Below are 17,093 nucleotides of genomic sequence, written 5' to 3'. Positions count from 1 at the left end.
AAAAAATATAGAAATCTCACCGTAGGAAAATGTCTGCACACAGATCACCAAACATCCTGCATGAGCAAAGTATCACATCTGCTTTCCTAAAATATGAACTCACTATTACCTGTGTTACATGAATTAAACAAGGCGGGTGCAAATAAAATTGTAGTGCTAGTATACTTGGCGTGAAGTTGGATGTAACATGTCTGATTTCCAATTAAATACCTTAGGACGTCAATGGAATCAAATGTAGAAATGTGTTGCAGTATTTTCACGTCAATAATTCCCATCTATTCTGTTTAGCAACTGGCCTCAGCCTTTATTCCAATGCAGGCATGGAAAGACACAACATACAAACAAGGCTGTGGCACCGAGTTTAGGATCTGGTTCATGCTTGTGATTCACCAAACGTTGATTCCCTGACCTCAGTCACGACACTAAGAGGACACAGTAGAAGCCAGTCACCTCCCAAACAGGAATGAAGTTTCATGGGGATGCTGCACTGAACTCTTATTTATTGATGAGTTGCAGATGGTTAGAGAGCAGAGTTGCCAAGAGATCTGAATACAAGTCACTTGACAAATCTTGCCTGAGACATAATGCACAATGTGCTGAGGGTGGTGACAGGGAGGAGTGGTGGTGGGGGGAGGGGGGGGGGGGGTAGAAGGAGGGAGGAAATAAATGTTCAGCAGATATTTAATTCTTCAAGTTTTTGATATATTGTACACAAAACTCACCTGTACCCTTCTCTTTTTCTCTCGTTTGTGGTATTGGACAGTTATGAAGAGCATTGCAGTAGTATACTCACAACTAGCTCTCGTGGTGACCTGAAATGGAAGATGTGGCTTAAAATGATACCTACAGACTGCTGCCCACAGTGTAATGGATTCAGAGAGTTGACTATGTTACCATGGTGACTCTTTTAACCAAAGGTCTGGAAAACAAGGGCTTGGATTATGGTATATGCAACACCTTCAACTCTGAATTGGTAAGCTTATTAATTAAGTCTAATATGTGGATCATATTTTGAAAAATAACATTTACTTTGAACATCCGATATAAATAGTTTCAGAAGTTGCCTACATTGTATTGTGCAATATTGGATTCTTTAGAAATCCTCGTGTTGTATTTCTGGGATTTTCTCTTCTGTGGTGCAACTACTAATGTGTAAATTTAATTTCAAGCCAGTTTTCACTGAGAAGTTTAGTTTGACCTCATTTGGGATGGCTTCAGTTTTTACCCCCGTCAGTATTGATACTTAAAGCACCCTGTTATTTCCAAAATCAGAACTACAATCTTATCGTAATCATAGCTGCTACACTGATCCTTGGCGCAGCCTCTGAAATACTAAGTTCAGAAAAGTTAGTTTAAATGAAATTTCTCACATTTGTAACTGGTGGTAGATGACAGAACAGTGCCAACATTTAAGGAAAGCCTTACAAAGGCATTCGATGTGGGCTTTCTTGGGGAATTTATTTAAACTAACAGTTGAACTTTTATCAGTGGTAGAAATATTGCTCCGTGCTGAAATTCCATCTGCAGCAAATATTTAACGTTGACAGTTTTGCCACCAATATTTATGTGAGTTGGCCAGCGCATCTATTTTCCCACAAAATGGGAGTGTTTATTCATTCTCTAAATGGTGAGTCTATGCGGTTGTCCCATTGGCCCAATGTACGTTCTAAACTGAGTTGCTCTAGGATTACATCTGTATAGATAAACTGAGTTAATCATTATCCTATAGGGGTTATGCAAAGACAACACTGAATGTGAATGCTTCCAAATTCATCTTTATTTATGGGCTCTCTTACAAATAGTCTCAAAAACATAAGGCTGTTTTCATTAATTTCCAATATCACTCCAGTTCGATTCAAATTGAGGGGCAGGAGGATGGACTTTGTTTAATGACAACAAATGGCATTTCTCAGCAACTGATTGATGGCAAATATTCTTAAAATGACAAAGAAAATTATACAAAGTTTGTTGGAAATGTGAGTCTAAAGCAGGATATGTGCAGTTAAATCATTTATTTTCTGCAACATTTTGATTTGATTTATTATTGTCACGTGTATTAGGATCCAATGAAAAGTATTGTTCCTTATGTGCTATACAGACAAAGCAAACTGTTCGTAGAGTACGTAGGGGAGAAGGAAAGGGGATAGTGCAGAATGTAGTGTTACAGTTACAGATAGGGTATAGAGAAAGATCAGCTTAATACAGGGTAGGTCCATTCAAAAGTCTGATGGCAGCAGAGAAGAAGCTATGGTGCTTCTGGTGCAACACTTCGACCAACTTTACAATGTCATTCTCAATCCCACTTCCAGTGGCTTAATGCAGACTAATCTGTTGGCAGGTCCGAATGAGGTCAGTATTTGCTATTTAATTTGAACATTATCATAGAACATAGAACATAGAAAGCCACAGCACAAACAGGCCCTTCGGCCCACAAGTTGCGCCGATCACATCCCCACCTCTAGGCCTATCTATAGCCCTCAATCCCATTAAATCCCATGTACTCATCCAGAAGTCTCTTAAAAGACCCCAACGAGTTTGCCTCCACCACCACCGACGTCAGCCGATTCCACTCACCCACCACCCTCTGAGTGAAAAACTTACCCCTGACATCTCCTCTGTACCTACCCCCCAGCACCTTAAACCTGTGTCCTCTCGTAGCAACCATTTCAGCCCTTGGAAATAGCCTCTGAGAGTCTACCCTATCCAGACCTCTCAACATCTTGTAAACCTCTATCAGGTCACCTCTCATCCTTCGTCTCTCCAGGGAGAAGAGACCAAGCTCCCTCAACCTATCCTCATAAGGCATGCCCCCCAATCCAGGCAACATCCTTGTAAATCTCCTCTGCACCCTTTCAATGGCTTCAACATCTTTCCTGTAATGAGGTGACCAGAACTGCGCGCAGTACTCCAAGTGGGGTCTAACCAGGGTCCTATAAAGCTGCAGCATTATCTCCCGACTCCTAAACTCAATCCCTCGATTAATGAAGGCCAGTACGCCGTACGCCTTCTTGACCGCATCCTCCACCTGCGAGGCCGATTTAAGAGTCCTATGGACCCGGACCCCAAGGTCCTTCTGATCCTCTACACTGCTAAGAATGGTACCCTTCATATTATACTGCTGCTTCATCCCATTGGATCTGCCAAAATGGATCACCACACACTTATCCGGGTTGAAGTCCATCTGCCACTTCTCCGCCCAGTCTTGCATTCTATCTATGTCTCGCTGCAACTTCTGACATCCCTCCAAACTATCCACAACACCACCTACCTTGGTGCCGTCAGCAAACTTACCAACCCATCCCTCCACTTCCTCATCCAGGTCATTTATGAAAATGACAAACAGCAAGGGTCCCAGAACAGATCCCTGGGGCACTCCACTGGTCACTGACCTCCATGCAGAGGAAGACCCCTCCACAGCCACTCTCTGCCTTCTGCAGGCAAGCCAGTTCTGGATCCACAAGGCAACAGCCCCTTGGATCCCATGCCCTCTCACTTTCTCAAGAAGTCTTGCATGGGGGACCTTATCGAACGCCTTGCTGAAGTCCATATAGACCACATCCACCGCTCTTCCTTTGTCAATGTGTTTGGTCACATTTTCAAAGAACTCAACCAGGCTCGTAAGGCACGACCTGCCCTTGACAAAGCCGTGCTGACTACTTTTGATCATACTAAACTTCTCTAGATGATCATAAATCCTGTCTCTCAGGATCCTCTCCATCAACTTACCAACCACTGAGGTTAGACTCACCGGTCGGTAATTACCCGGGCTGTCCCTGTTCCCTTTCTTGAATATAGGGACCACATCTGCAATCCTCCAATCCTCCGGAACCTCTCCCGTCTCCATCGACGATGCAAAGATCATCGCCAAAGGCTCCGCAATCTCCTCCCTCGCCTCCCACAGTAACCTGGGGTACATCCCATCCGGTCCCGGCGACTTACCAACCTTGATGCCATTCAATAGTTCCAACACATCCTCTTTCTTTATGTCCACATGCTCGATCCTTTCTGTCCACCGCAAACCAGCAGTACAACCACCCAGATCCCTTTCCACCGTGAATACCGAGGTAAAGTATTCATTAAGCAGCTCCGCCATTTCTAACGGTTCCGCACAAACTTGTATCGAATTATATTTGTACTGTGACTGGCTGAAGTTCAGTCTAGCAGTGAAGCAATGTCAGAAATGTCTCTGGAATACAGTGTATGACAACACTGAAGTATTATGGAAGTTTGCGGTGCCAGGCTTATTCACACTTCCTGTCTATAAATTGTGAAAAGTTCGTTATTTTTCATTTGTATCTTATTTAAAATAAAGCTGAGCTACAAATTTTTTGTTTTCATCAAAACATAGCAGGGCTTCAGGTGAGTTATATTCCTGGGTGGTGGCATTATCTTAGCAGTGGAAATGTTGATTGCAATTTTTTTTGATCGACCAAACTGAATAGAAAAGACATTGATAATCAAGGCCACAAAGTTAGGATAGGTGCTGAACTATCACAATGTGAACCTCGCTAAACAAAAATGATGCATGTGGTATTGCATGTTGAAGAACAACTTTATCATTAGTTGGTCCATTGATGTGAGCCCAGTGATTTTGATCCAGTAAGTTCTCGCTTCTGATTCCCCTGTAGTGTTCAGCATTAAGCTTTCATGAAGGAACATCACTGATATGATATTTTGGTTTTAAAGGGCGGCATGGTGGCACAGTGGTTAGCACTGCTGCCTCACAGCTCCAGGGACCTGGGTTCGATTCCAGCCTTGGGTTACTGTCTGTGTGGAGTTTGCACATTCTCCCCATGTCTGCGAAGGTTTCCTCCAGGGTGCTCCTGTTTCCTCCCACTGTCCAAAGATGTGCAGGTGAGGTGGATTGGCCATGCTAACTTCCTCCTTAGTGTCCCAAAATGTGTAAGTTTGGGGGATTAATGGGGTAGATATGTGGGGATATGGTGATAGGGCCTGGGTAAGATGCTGACTCAATGGGCTGAATGGTCTCCTTCTGCATAGTAGAGAATCTATGATCTATGATTCTGATCTTTCTGATAAAGAGCAACATTGTGTTTGCCAAAACATCAGAAAAGGTTTACTGCTCCTGCAGCTAATGATGTGATTTGTAGGAAGTAAGATATATCTGAATAGTTTAACTTTTAAGCAGCTTTTCCATTAGGTTCTGCCTCTCAGAATTTGGTCTTTCATTCTTGCTTTTGAATTCTGCTGGATCTTTTTATCTTCGTTGTCTGATGTTGACTGTGTTTGCCATGTTGTCCTATTCTGATAGCATTGGGAGCTATCCTTCTGTATCTTTTTATTGTGTGCCAATGATGTACAGGATTGGTTTGCTGCACAATAGGTACATGATCAATAGATACAATATATAGGATAATTCATGCTATATTTTTTTTGCACCCTATTTTATCAACTGCCTTTGGATAAAGCATTTATGTGCTCCAGTAATTTTTCTGTGATCCATCCTGCACCACTGGCTTGTGCACAGTAGGAGATCCTCTCGGAAATAGTGATCATAGAGTCATAGAGGTTTACAGAATGGAAACAGGCCCTACGGCCCAACTTGTCCATGCCGCCCTTTCTATTTTAAAACCCCTAAGCTAATCCCAATTGCCCGCATTTGGCCCATATCCCTCTATACCCATCGTACCCATGTAACTATTTAAATGCTTTTTAAAAGACAAAATTGTACCCGCCTCTACTACTACCTCTGGCAGCTTGTTCCTGTGTGAAAACAATGCCCATCTGGACACTTTTGTATCTCTCCCCTCTCACCTTAAACCTATGCCCTCTAGTTTTAGACTCCCCTATCTTTGGGAAAAGATATTGATTATCCAGCTGATCTGTGCCCCTCATTATTTTATAGACCTCCATAAGATCACCCCTCAGCCTCCTACACTCCAGAGAAAAAAGTCCCAGTCTATCCAGCCTCTCCTTATAACTCAATCCATCAAGTCCCGGTAGCATCCTAGTAAATCTTTTCTGCACTCTTTCTAGTTTAATAATATCCTTTCTATACTAGGGTGACCAGAATTGCACACAGTATTCCAAGTGTGGCCTTACCAATGTCTTGTACAACTTCAACAAGACATTCCAACTCCTGTATTCAATGTTCTGACCGATGAAACCAAGCATGCCGAATGCCTTCTTCACCACTCTGTCCACCTGTGACTCCACTTTCAAGGAGCTGTGAACATGTACCCCTAGATCTCTTTGTTCTGTAACTCTCCCCAACGCCCTACCATTAACTGAGTAAGTCCTGCCCTGGTTCAATCTACTAAAATGCATCACCTCGTATTTGTCTAAATTAAACTCCATCTGCCATTCGTCAACCCACTGGCCCAATTGATCAAGATCCCGTTGCAATTGGAGATAACTTTCTTCACTGTCCACTATGCCACCAATCTTAGTGTCATCTGCAAACTTACTAACCATGCCTCCTATATTCTCATCCAAATCATGAATATAAATGACAAATAACAGTGGACCCAGCACTGATCCCTGAGGCACACCGCTGGTCACAGGCCTCCAGTTTGAAAAACCACCCTCTGGCTTCTGTCAAGAAGCCAATTTTGTATCCATTTAGATACTTCACCCTGGATCCCATGAGATTTAACTTTATGCAACAACCTACCATGCGGTACCTTGTCAAAGGCCTTGCTAAAGTCCACGTAGACAACATCAACTGCACTGCCTTCATCTACCTTCTTGGTTACCCCTTCAAAAAACTCAATCAAATTTGTGAGACATGATTTTCCACTCACAAAGCCATGCTGACTGTCCCTAATCAGTCCTTGCGTCTCTAAATACCTGTAGATCCTGTCTCTCAAAATACCTTCCAACAACTTACCCACCACAGATCTGAGGCTCACTGGCCTGTAGTTCCCAGGCTTTTCCCTGCAGCCCTTTTTAGACAAAGGCACAACATTTGCCACTCTCCAATCTTCAGGCACCTCACACGTGACAATCGATGATTCAAATATCTCGGCTCGGGGACCTGCAATTTCCTCCCTAGCCTCCCAGGATGCTCTGGGATACACTTCATCAGGTCCCGGGGATTTATCTACCTTGATGCGCTTTAAGACTTCCAGCACCTCCTCCTCTGTAATATGTACACTACTCAAGACATCACTATTTATTTCCCCAAGTTCCCTAACATCCATGTTTTTCTCAATAGTAAATACTGTTGAGAAATATTCATTTAGGATCTCACCCATCTCTTGTGGATCCGCACATAGATCACCTTGTTGATCCTTAAGAGGTCCTACTCTCTCCCTAGTTACTTTTTTGCCCTTTATGTATTTGTAGAAGCTCTTTGGATTCTTCTTTGCCTTGTCTGCCCTCCTGATTTTTCTCTTTACTCTACTCCTACACTCCCTATACTCTTCAAGGGATTCACTTGATCCCAGCTACCTGTGCATGTCACGTGCCTCTTTCTTCTTCTTGACCAGGGCCTCAATATCCTGAGTCATCCAGGGTTCCCTACTTCTGCCAGCCTTGCCCTTCACTCTAAGAGGAATGTGTTTACCCTGAACCCTGGTTAACACACTTTTGAAAGCGTGCCACTTACTAGACGTCCTTTTGCCTTCCCACAGACTCCCCCAATTAACTTTTGAAAGTTCCTGCCTAATACCATCAAAATTGGCCTTGCCCGAATTTAGAATTTTAACTGTTGGGCCAGACCTATCATTCTCCATAGCTATCTTAAAACCAATAGAATTATGGTCACTGGTTTCAAAGCGAACCCTCACTAACATTTCTGTCACCTGCCCTTCCTTATTTCCCAAGAGGAGGTCAAGTTTTGCCCCCTCTCTAGTCAGGCCATCCACATACTGAATGACCATAACATAATTGAGTAGGTCTTTGGTGCAGCAGGTAACACACAGAATTTTCATACTCAAGTCCCACTCAAGGACTTGATGGCCAAGGAAGGAGTGTTCATAGCATGGCCAAACAAGTTGAGTGTCAACTTGTGAATCCTTCTAATGTTTACCAATGGCAGTGGTGGGAGAGATTCCTGGTCAACCATGACCAGGAAAGAAATTGGAACCTCTACCACCACCTATCCATAGTTCCTGATGAGAACATTCAATTAAAGGTGTATGTTGCCACAGCATCTCAGACCACTTGGCCCGACTGGCTGGACATCCGGTGTGGATCAGACTGGTGCCAACAGCTTTCGATGTGATCCATTTTCTGGCTGGGATGGAATTGGGACCTGCTTCACCATATCTGTGGTGGAGATTGCAGCATTGTGGGATAGACCTGCCTTCAGGCAGGGGGCTCAAGAAGGAGAAGAATACCATTGAATTTCATGTTAACTCTGAAGTTGCATACTCCAGTCACAAACAAGAATCTTAAACTTGTGCAAGGGTACAGTGGAGGGCAAGCCTCCTTTTCCTTCTCTTCCGTTGTATATATCTAAACTGCTTCATTTGTCAATCTGAACAGCCCTTTGATGCAAAAATAATTGACACTGGGAATGTGAAAGAAAAATACAAATACAAAATATTGGGGAAACTCAGCAGGTCAGGCGGCATCTGTCGAGAGATCAGTTAGGTAAGTTCACATTTTGATTGTAGATTGTACAAAAGGTCCTGAAATAAACTGATTTATCCTCTGCACGGACGCTCCAAAATTCTGAACTTCCTTTTGCTACGCAAAAGTACTTTTCTCCTTAAAAGGTTATAGTGTTACTTTAACTAGTTGCAGCAGTGCCAGATTTGCCACCTCTAAGTGTGTGAGCTCACAGACTGGGTGGATTGAATGACTGAAACTCAAAATCAATGAGTAACTCTGCTTATCAACTCTGGAAGATTTGACTAGATTGGCCATGCCTTAGTCGGACAGGTGCAATATTTCGGCTGCATTCATGCACATGACGGAAAATCTATTCAACGGTCACAACAAGGGCAGATTTTCCTCTTCAGTGCCTTGGCACGGAAGCTTGGCAAGGTGGAAACATTCATCACAGACTTGGGCACAAGTTGCTCATGATTTTCCGTTCATTAAATTGTCAGCCGCTTGTGTCCGGGTTTGCAATTAGGACTTCAGTTTTGCCAAACTGTTCTGCCTGAATGTTGAAGTGCGAAACCTTCCCCCAGTTCCTGGACAGTATCTGGACCTTGTTGACAAAGCAAGCTGACTGGATTAAATGGAATTTTTCATCACTAATTTTACTTATGCCTAGAAACTACACTTGGAGGCATTGACAAAGAAGTCCTTAACACTGGTCTTTGACACTCTTTTGCCAGGAATTTAACCAAAGCACTTATCTATTTAGTTTAAATAAATAAATTAAACTTCAGTTAAAGTTGCAGAGAATCGACTGTGACACAAATGTTAACCATTTGTCTGCTAATATTAGTGACAGTAATTTCGAAGTCTTCAAGTCACATTATCCAGAATTAAATTTCCTTTTAATTCACTGCAAAGTCAGAGCAGTAGACCCTGACATTTAGAGATTATGATAGAATTTCACACTCTGGCTTTCTGACCACACAGAAAAAGCGACTTCACCCCATTATCCTGTGTCGGTTCAAAACAGAACTATGCAGGACACAAGGGAAAATGCTTCAGGCACCGGCTCTCATGTGGAGCCTTCTTATAGACAGTGCAACCACTTGGAATTGTGTCTCTTGTTAACAGGAGTTTAAATAGATAGACATCACTTCATAAATTTGGGTTCAGCAGCATGTGATAAATTAGGGAAAATCTCAGATAGGAGAGTTTCTCCTTTTATACTGTCAGTGACTATTGAGGTCAAGTTTGTGAGCAATCTGCTTTTGTTATACTAAATGTTTACTTTGGGCTTCTGTCCAAAAGTGGAACCAATGTTTACTAGATCAATTTTACTGGTGGTGGGGTGCAGGGGCAGGATTTAAACTGTCCACTGCTACAATAGCGCCAACAACAGCAGTGCTGTGTTGGACAGGCTGCCTCACATCCTTACCCCATACTGGTAGAAGCTGCTTGAAATGGGAATGGAGATTGGAACGCTGGAGTCATGTCAACTGTTTTTAACATTCTCACATTGTCCCAGCTCAGTGAAAGTCCAGGCCATGGAGTCTGGTCTGCTTTGGATCAGCTGTTCCAGTTCCTTGATTTCTGATCTTTGGAGCAGAGAAATGTGGTTTTAATTCCTAAAGCATATCAATCAGAGTGCTTGAAACAGTGCATGAATTCCTGCAACAAGAGGGAGGCCGTGGCATAGTGGTATTGTCGCTGGACCAGAGATCCAGGGTAATGCTCTGGGGACTCCAGTTCGAATCCCACCATGGCAGATGGTGAAATTTGAATTCAATAAATATCTGGAATTAAAAGTCTAATGATGACCATGAAACCATTGTCAATTGTCATTAACCCATCTAGTTCACTAATTTAGGGAAGGAAATCTGCTGTCCTTGCCTGGTCTGGCCTACATGTGACTCCAGATCCACAGCAATGCAGTTAGCCCCAGTGCCCTTGGGGATGAACAATAAATGCCGGCCCAGCCAGCGACGCCTACATCCCATGAATGAATTAAAAAAAACAATTGTGTTAACCAAGCAAAACACCTCGGAAATCTAAGCACTGCATAAGGGTCAATGTAGGTTCCAGTAGCACACAACAGAAAAGTTAAATTCCACCCACTATAACAAGTGCATGCCATTTAACATCCCTAAACTCTATTAGATGGTAGAGGATAATTGTCCTGTTACTGATTCTTTTTGTATGCTTGTATGGTATTGTTTGCATATGCATGCTGATTATTAGGCTTCATAGTTCTGCCTGTTTGTAAATGAAGGTCATGATGTGGAAATGCTAGCATTGGATTGGGGTGAGCACAGTAAGAAGTCTCACAACACCAGGTTAAAGTCCAACAGGTTTATTTGGAATCGCGAGCTTTCCGAGCACTGCCCCTTCATCAGGTGAGTCACCTGATGAAGGAGCAATGTTCCAAAAACTCATGATTCCAAATAAACCTGTTTGACTTTAACCTGGTGTTGTGAGACTTCTTACTGTAAATGAAGGTCTCAGTTGTTTTTTAATCTGCAAACAGTTTGGGTCTTGTCTGTTGCAATATTTGCCGCTTTAAAGATAATTTGGTAATGTCGCACAAATGTATGTTCATTCTAATAGCTGGATGATTAAGTGTTAGCTTGTTGCGTATGCACTGCTTTAGATGAAGAACACACAAAAAGATTCAGCTTCTGGACCTAAGATTCAAAACTGTGCTTAAAAAGTGATAACCATCTGTTACTGAAAATCAAGCATATGTTCTAAACAGAATACAGTGTGCCAAATAAAGACTTATCTTTTGAAAGATTTATTTTTTGTGGCTTCGCACTCCTTTTAAAAATAAGTTGCTTATTTAAAAGTTCTCACATTGGTGATATTCAAAATCAAGTCAGTTAGTGGTGTCATAATATCATGCAGTCACATGATACAATTGTTTTGTTGTGATTGGGTAATTTTACTGGCTGTAAAATGTCAAAGTTACGTAAGTAATTTTGTCAATTACCTGTCTTTTCTCCTCAGTTGTGATTGGTTGATCTCATGATATAATTGTAATTTTTTTAATGCATTTTTTTAGTCACCTACCTGTAAGTGCTTTTTCTATATTTAAAAAAAACCTCTTTTTAAGCTGATGGTTAGTAGAAATTCTGGCTTAACGACATTTCCTAAATTGTTTTCAGCACCTTCCAAAGAAGATGAGTAAAGGGCCTACTCTCCTCTCATGTGGAATCATGGGTAAGTGTAGGAATGATTGGTTCATTAGAACGCTTGGTCAAACGTCCATTATTTGTGCCAATGGTAACACTTTGCTCATGTGCGTGTGAGCTCCCTGTAATAAAATTAGTAAGGGAGGCTAATTCCATCAACTTAAATGCTATGCACATGATGTTTGTTTCCTCTGGAGTTTATTCTGTTTTCGTGGGTGTTGATAAGAGACGTTTTCTGGACATGAAGAGTTCTGGTTCTGAAAGGAAATGATTGGAGCCCTTTTCTTTGTGTGGAGCGTTTGAATCCTAGCACTAAAGATAGTGGAAAGATCCTTTGGAGTTATGTGCAATATTACACAAAAACATTATGAGGACCACAAAGCTTTAGATGGAACACAGATTTTGAAGCCCCTGTGACAAGGCACCACTAGAGTGTTTTGAAACTGTGGAGTTAAGTTGGCAATTCCACGCTCCCAGAATAGAACCGCGCTTGAAGGAAATGTGGATCAGAATTAGTCCTATAGAATTGCAACTCTGTCTCTGACCTGTGTTCCTTCAAATGTTGTTCCCCATGGGGAGTGCAGAATCACTGAATTTGCCTTTATGTGCGTCTAAGTCACAGAGGGATGCAAGTCATGATATAAACAAACCCTCCTCCCATATCCCAACACCAACGTAGAGCAAAGTATGGGCTTACAATTGTGTTATGCGGGTAAGGGAGTTGATTTTAGTAACGTGAGCTGCCTCTGAGGGTTTGAAGAGTCTCATAGAAAATCAGCAGTTCCGCAGACACTGGCCTCCATACGACAGTCTAAAAATGAGAAAGAAACATGGGGCAACTGCTCTCCCGAAACTGGATGAATTGCAATCTCTAAATATCAAACCACTATGTCAACAGGAACAAAGGGTGTAACTACCTCATCCCTTTAATTGAACGGGAAGAGGAACTTCCCCCTCAATAATTTGAGTCATGGGATTGTTTCAGGCAGATGATGATTTTCCTGCTAGTTGTCTGCACCTGGCAATACCCTAAGCCAATCAACTGTAAATGTGTAAACTACTGATCACGTCCTAACTACCATATGCACTGCAGAGCCAGCCAGTCAACATCGTATATCTGAAAACAGGTCAAGTTTTCAATTGCAAAAGCCTGCTCCCAGTTTTTTGTTATGGTATTAGGCCTGAGGTTTTAGTGCTCCATGGATTTTGAGCAATATTTTGAGTCTTAAACCCATCAAAAATGTGTCGGCCATTTGATCTGAAAGATAATATTTGGCTGCTTGGAAATACAGAGCAAGTTACTGAAACAAGTAAATCATTGGTTAAGTACACATCAGTGAGAGTTGAACCTTGCATTTGCTGGACAAATTTTAAACAAGACAAAACAGTAGTTAATTTAACTATCAATGTACATCCCTTTTTTCTTGGGGTGGGGGGGCTGGGGTGGGGAAATAATTTGGGTCAGATATATAACCTACCACCACACCATATTCCAACCCATCATGGAGTGAATTGATGCTTTATAAAATGGTATTAGCGATTCCTCACACAAAAACATAAAATGCTGGAGAAACTCAGCAGGTCTGACAGCATCTGCGGAGAGAGAATGGAGCTAACGTTTTGAGTCAGGATGACCCTTCATCAGACCCCTAAGCACCAATGTAATTGTGCGATTGTAGAATTCCGACTTTGCAGAAAGCCATTTGTCCCAACAAGTCTGCACTGACTCTCTGATATTACCCAGCCCATCTCCCCACCCTATCCCCATAACCCCATACATTTCCCATGGCTAATCCATCTAACCTACATATCTTGGGACACTAAGGGATAATTTATTTGACAATTCCACCTGACCTGCATATCTTTGGAGCGTGGGAGGAAACCGGAGCACTTGGAGGAAACCCACGCAGACACGGCGAATGTGCAAACTCCACACAGATGGTGACCTGAGGCCGGAATTGAAGCGGGTCCCTGGCACTGTGAGACAGCAATGCTAACCACTGTGCCACCGTGCCACTGGTTGAATTTAAAGGGTGTACACCTGTTTCCGTAGCAGTGGGGCAGGGCAGGTGGGAGCAGTATCATCAGAAAGGCAAATATAATTTTGATTTACATTTTTTTACAGCTTGATTAAACTGTTTTAATGGGTATAACCTTGATTTTTTTTTAAAGAAAAAAGTAACTCCCTTGCATGAAAATTAAAACTTTATTTTAATGATGGTGCCGGGACTACATTTCTCCAATATTTGGGGCTGTAGCCAGCCACTGCGTACATCCTTAGCTTTGGAAATGGGCTGTGTGCTTCTCTGCAGTAAAGGCCGTTGCAATGATGTAGCATGGATTCCCATGTTATTGTTGGTTCCTTGTGGTCATGTCTGCTGCAATCCCTTTCTATTTATTATTGCGTAAATAAGGGTGGAGAAGCTGCACTAATTCTACCTTGTGTAACATAAACACGGGCTTGAACCTAATGTGAAATTGGTGGGTCGGAGAGCCTGACCACAGCTATGGTTCCCGTGGCAACAAATCTAGACATTGGAAGTGCAAAGAAATAACCAAATAACATAAAGTCCAGCAGTGATTCATAAAAATCACATTGGCTGGTGGAGGAAGAAGGAATTTCCCTGACACCGGATTTGTACGTGTTATGGCCAGGAGGAGCCTTTCTTTGGATTTCACCTGTGCTGGCTGTTAGAGAGAGCTCTTCCATTGCCGTGTCTTGTTTCACATTTCTCTGTGTTAAAGGGGAGTGAGGTTCACAGGAGGTGAACACAGTTTGCACATTGCCACATTCCTCCCCCGTGACTGCTGCTGCCCACTGAGGATGCAGAATTTCCTTTGAATTCCATGTGACATCCAAACGCCCGATTTACTAACCCTCCACCTTCAGCTTTCTGCATAATTAGATAGACCATGTGTCGAATTTGCGGGAAAACTGGAGTAATTTACGTTGGTTTTTTTCAGTGGGAGTTCAGACAGGAATCTCCCACACTCTGCGCACTGCAGAGAGCACCAGCATCTATATCATTATAATTCAGGGGACAGGGCTTATTTCTGCCCGGGAGGCTGGCAGCATAGCGCTGAGCAGGCCACTGCACATGTACCGATCTGTCAGTGTGGAGATCGGCGCGTGTGCAGTGGCCCCACATTGCAGGCTTCCTGATTGCTGGCCAGCTCGATCGCTCGCCAGCTCTGTGATACCCACAACGCCAGCTGTGCAACTCTCCCCCCCCCCCCCCCCCCCCCCCCCCCCCGCCAACGGCCCGATCACCGCCCCCTTAAGCATTCCTGGGTCCAGTCCTGACACCCAACCCTCCTCGTCCTGCCCCGATCTCCAGCCCCTGTCCCTCTCGCCCCCTCCGCAGTGCCTACGCCCCCCGCAGTCCCGATTTTCCCCAGCTCACCCCGATCGCTGGCCACCCAACTGCAGAGTGGCAGTGGGACCCCCCCACTCCCACTGATTGCCCGATGGGGAGTGCCAAGGTGCCCTCTGGGCATTGGCACTTTGCCCCTTTGCCAGTGCCAGGGAACACAGGCTGGCACTGTCATGGTGCCACTGCCTAGGGACACCCCACCCCACCGCCTGACCCTCTGGGGGGGCTCCAATTGCCTCCCCCTTCACGTCAGTCGCGGGGGGGGGGAGATGTTTACAGGCCCCGGAGGCTTCAGTCCCGGGCCCAGTAATTATATTTAAATTGGCATTCAAATCATTTCCGTGCCTCCTTGCTGATTTTTGGTGCAAAGCTCACGCCGCCGGAAATCCGGCACTGGGAGATACTATCGTGGTGGGAATGCATGTGCGAAACCCACTGTGAGATTCTCCTGGCCGCTGCACTAAAAAATTGGGATGGGAGAATCGCCTCCCCCCCACCCCATATATTTTCTGCAAATTTTGATATCGTGTTGAATATGGGTAAAATAAAACAAGTCTTAACCCTGATGCCTATCGAACACCACTGCCCACTTTGTCTGTAAAACAAGTTTGTAAAACACCCATTAACAATTGCTCTTTCTTTTCTTTGCTCTTGCCAAATTTCTGCCTATGCTCCCATGTTTCCTTTAAAACAGTGCTCCTCATTTTTACTGACATATCTACTACGTGACGTTATATGAAACGTTGATGGAAATTGGTATGGAAAACATCTCCTGCTTTCCCATTATCAAAACACTTCACATTGGCCAAAATCTTTGGACATGTGACTGAGAAGCACATCGGGAACCTGTGGAAATGTGCTGACCTATGTGGGAATTTTCAACTTCTAATGGGCAATTTCCCTGCTTCCTGGGCCCTCTATGAATGTCTCCTTGAGGCAATTCCGATGTGCCTACCTGAATAGTTACCTAGGAAATGTTAGATTAAAACCTAGTCTAACTCCTGGGCAACTACAGACTGAACTAGTCACCTCCACCACCACCCAATCACTGAAACTGACCCCAGACCCGACTAACATTCCTTACTCCCTCGATTCAACTGCTCCACTCTATCCACTTACCCACCCCACCATCTTACCCATTCACTCATCGTTCACTCACTCATTCACTAGCATTCATACTGAACCTTTAAACTTACCTGGTGACAGCCAGCACCATAAGAAGGGGGCTTGCGCTGTCTCCGCTCCCTTCCCTCTGCACAATTCTACTCCACTGCAGCAGAACTCTCTGAAGGACACTGTGCTATGCGTTTTTGGGAAGACTGGGCTCACAATCCCTGTGAAGAAATGTAGAGCAGCATCGGGTTGGGAAACGTTTAAGTGCAGCAACATCCGATGATGCCTGTCCCTCCTTGGAAGATCTGAGCCATTATTTCCCCTTAGATCTCTCTCAAATTAATTGGAGACATATTTATCGGAATTTTACTGCCTCGCCCGTCTGAAGCTCGTAAGATCCCGCCTGAGGCCAACGGAGAATGCCGCTCGTGCCGGTAAAAGTCCGGCCATTGTCTTTTATAAATCTGTCCTGATTATCCTTCATTATGTGGAGACACCGGCGTTGGACTGGGGTAAACACAGTAAGAAGTTTCACAACACCAGGTTAAAGTCCAACAGGTTTATTTGGTAGCACACGCCACTAGCTTTCGGAGCGCTGCCCCTTCATCAGGTGACTCACCTGATGAAGGGGCCTTTAGAAGCTTACACACTACCCATGTGTACAGTTATCCAATCTTTCCCTTTTTGGCAGAAGTGCTGCTAACAGCTGGCTGGCCCTCTGGCACCATTTCACCCTGAGGATGTCGGAAGGATTGTGGTCAGAGTATCTGCTGTCGCCATTCCCACTCCTCTTAGTATTCCACCGCAGCATGATGCTTATTCCACTTATGAATTTCACCAACATTTTTTGGATTATGCCCTTTTCCAGAGTTCTCCGAATTGCTCCATCTTCTCTCGAATC

General features: G+C 43.7%; 1 protein-coding gene across 2 annotated transcripts in view; it reads left to right on the top strand.

Moving 5' to 3' along the window:
- fam53b (family with sequence similarity 53 member B) overlaps window positions 1-17,093 on the top strand; it is a 130,021-nt gene that overhangs the window by 30,713 nt on the left and 82,215 nt on the right. Inside the window, exons 2-3 of one of the 2 annotated variants that reach the window (XM_078223428.1) lie at window positions 764-973; window positions 11,679-11,733. In XM_078223428.1, coding sequence (XP_078079554.1) covers window positions 896-973; window positions 11,679-11,733 — 133 coding nt within the window. In that variant the 5' untranslated portion in view covers window positions 764-895. Of the gene's footprint in view, window positions 1-763; window positions 974-8,442; window positions 8,560-11,678; window positions 11,734-17,093 lie in introns of those variants that run through there. The other variant, XM_078223429.1, reaches the window with a different exon arrangement.

The sequence above is a fragment of the Mustelus asterias genome, chromosome 11 (assembly GCF_964213995.1).
Source record: "Mustelus asterias chromosome 11, sMusAst1.hap1.1, whole genome shotgun sequence".
NCBI classification, from domain to species: domain Eukaryota; kingdom Metazoa; phylum Chordata; class Chondrichthyes; order Carcharhiniformes; family Triakidae; genus Mustelus; species Mustelus asterias.
The sequence above is the reverse complement of the archived record's forward strand: the minus strand, read 5'-3'. Positions and strand labels throughout refer to the sequence as shown.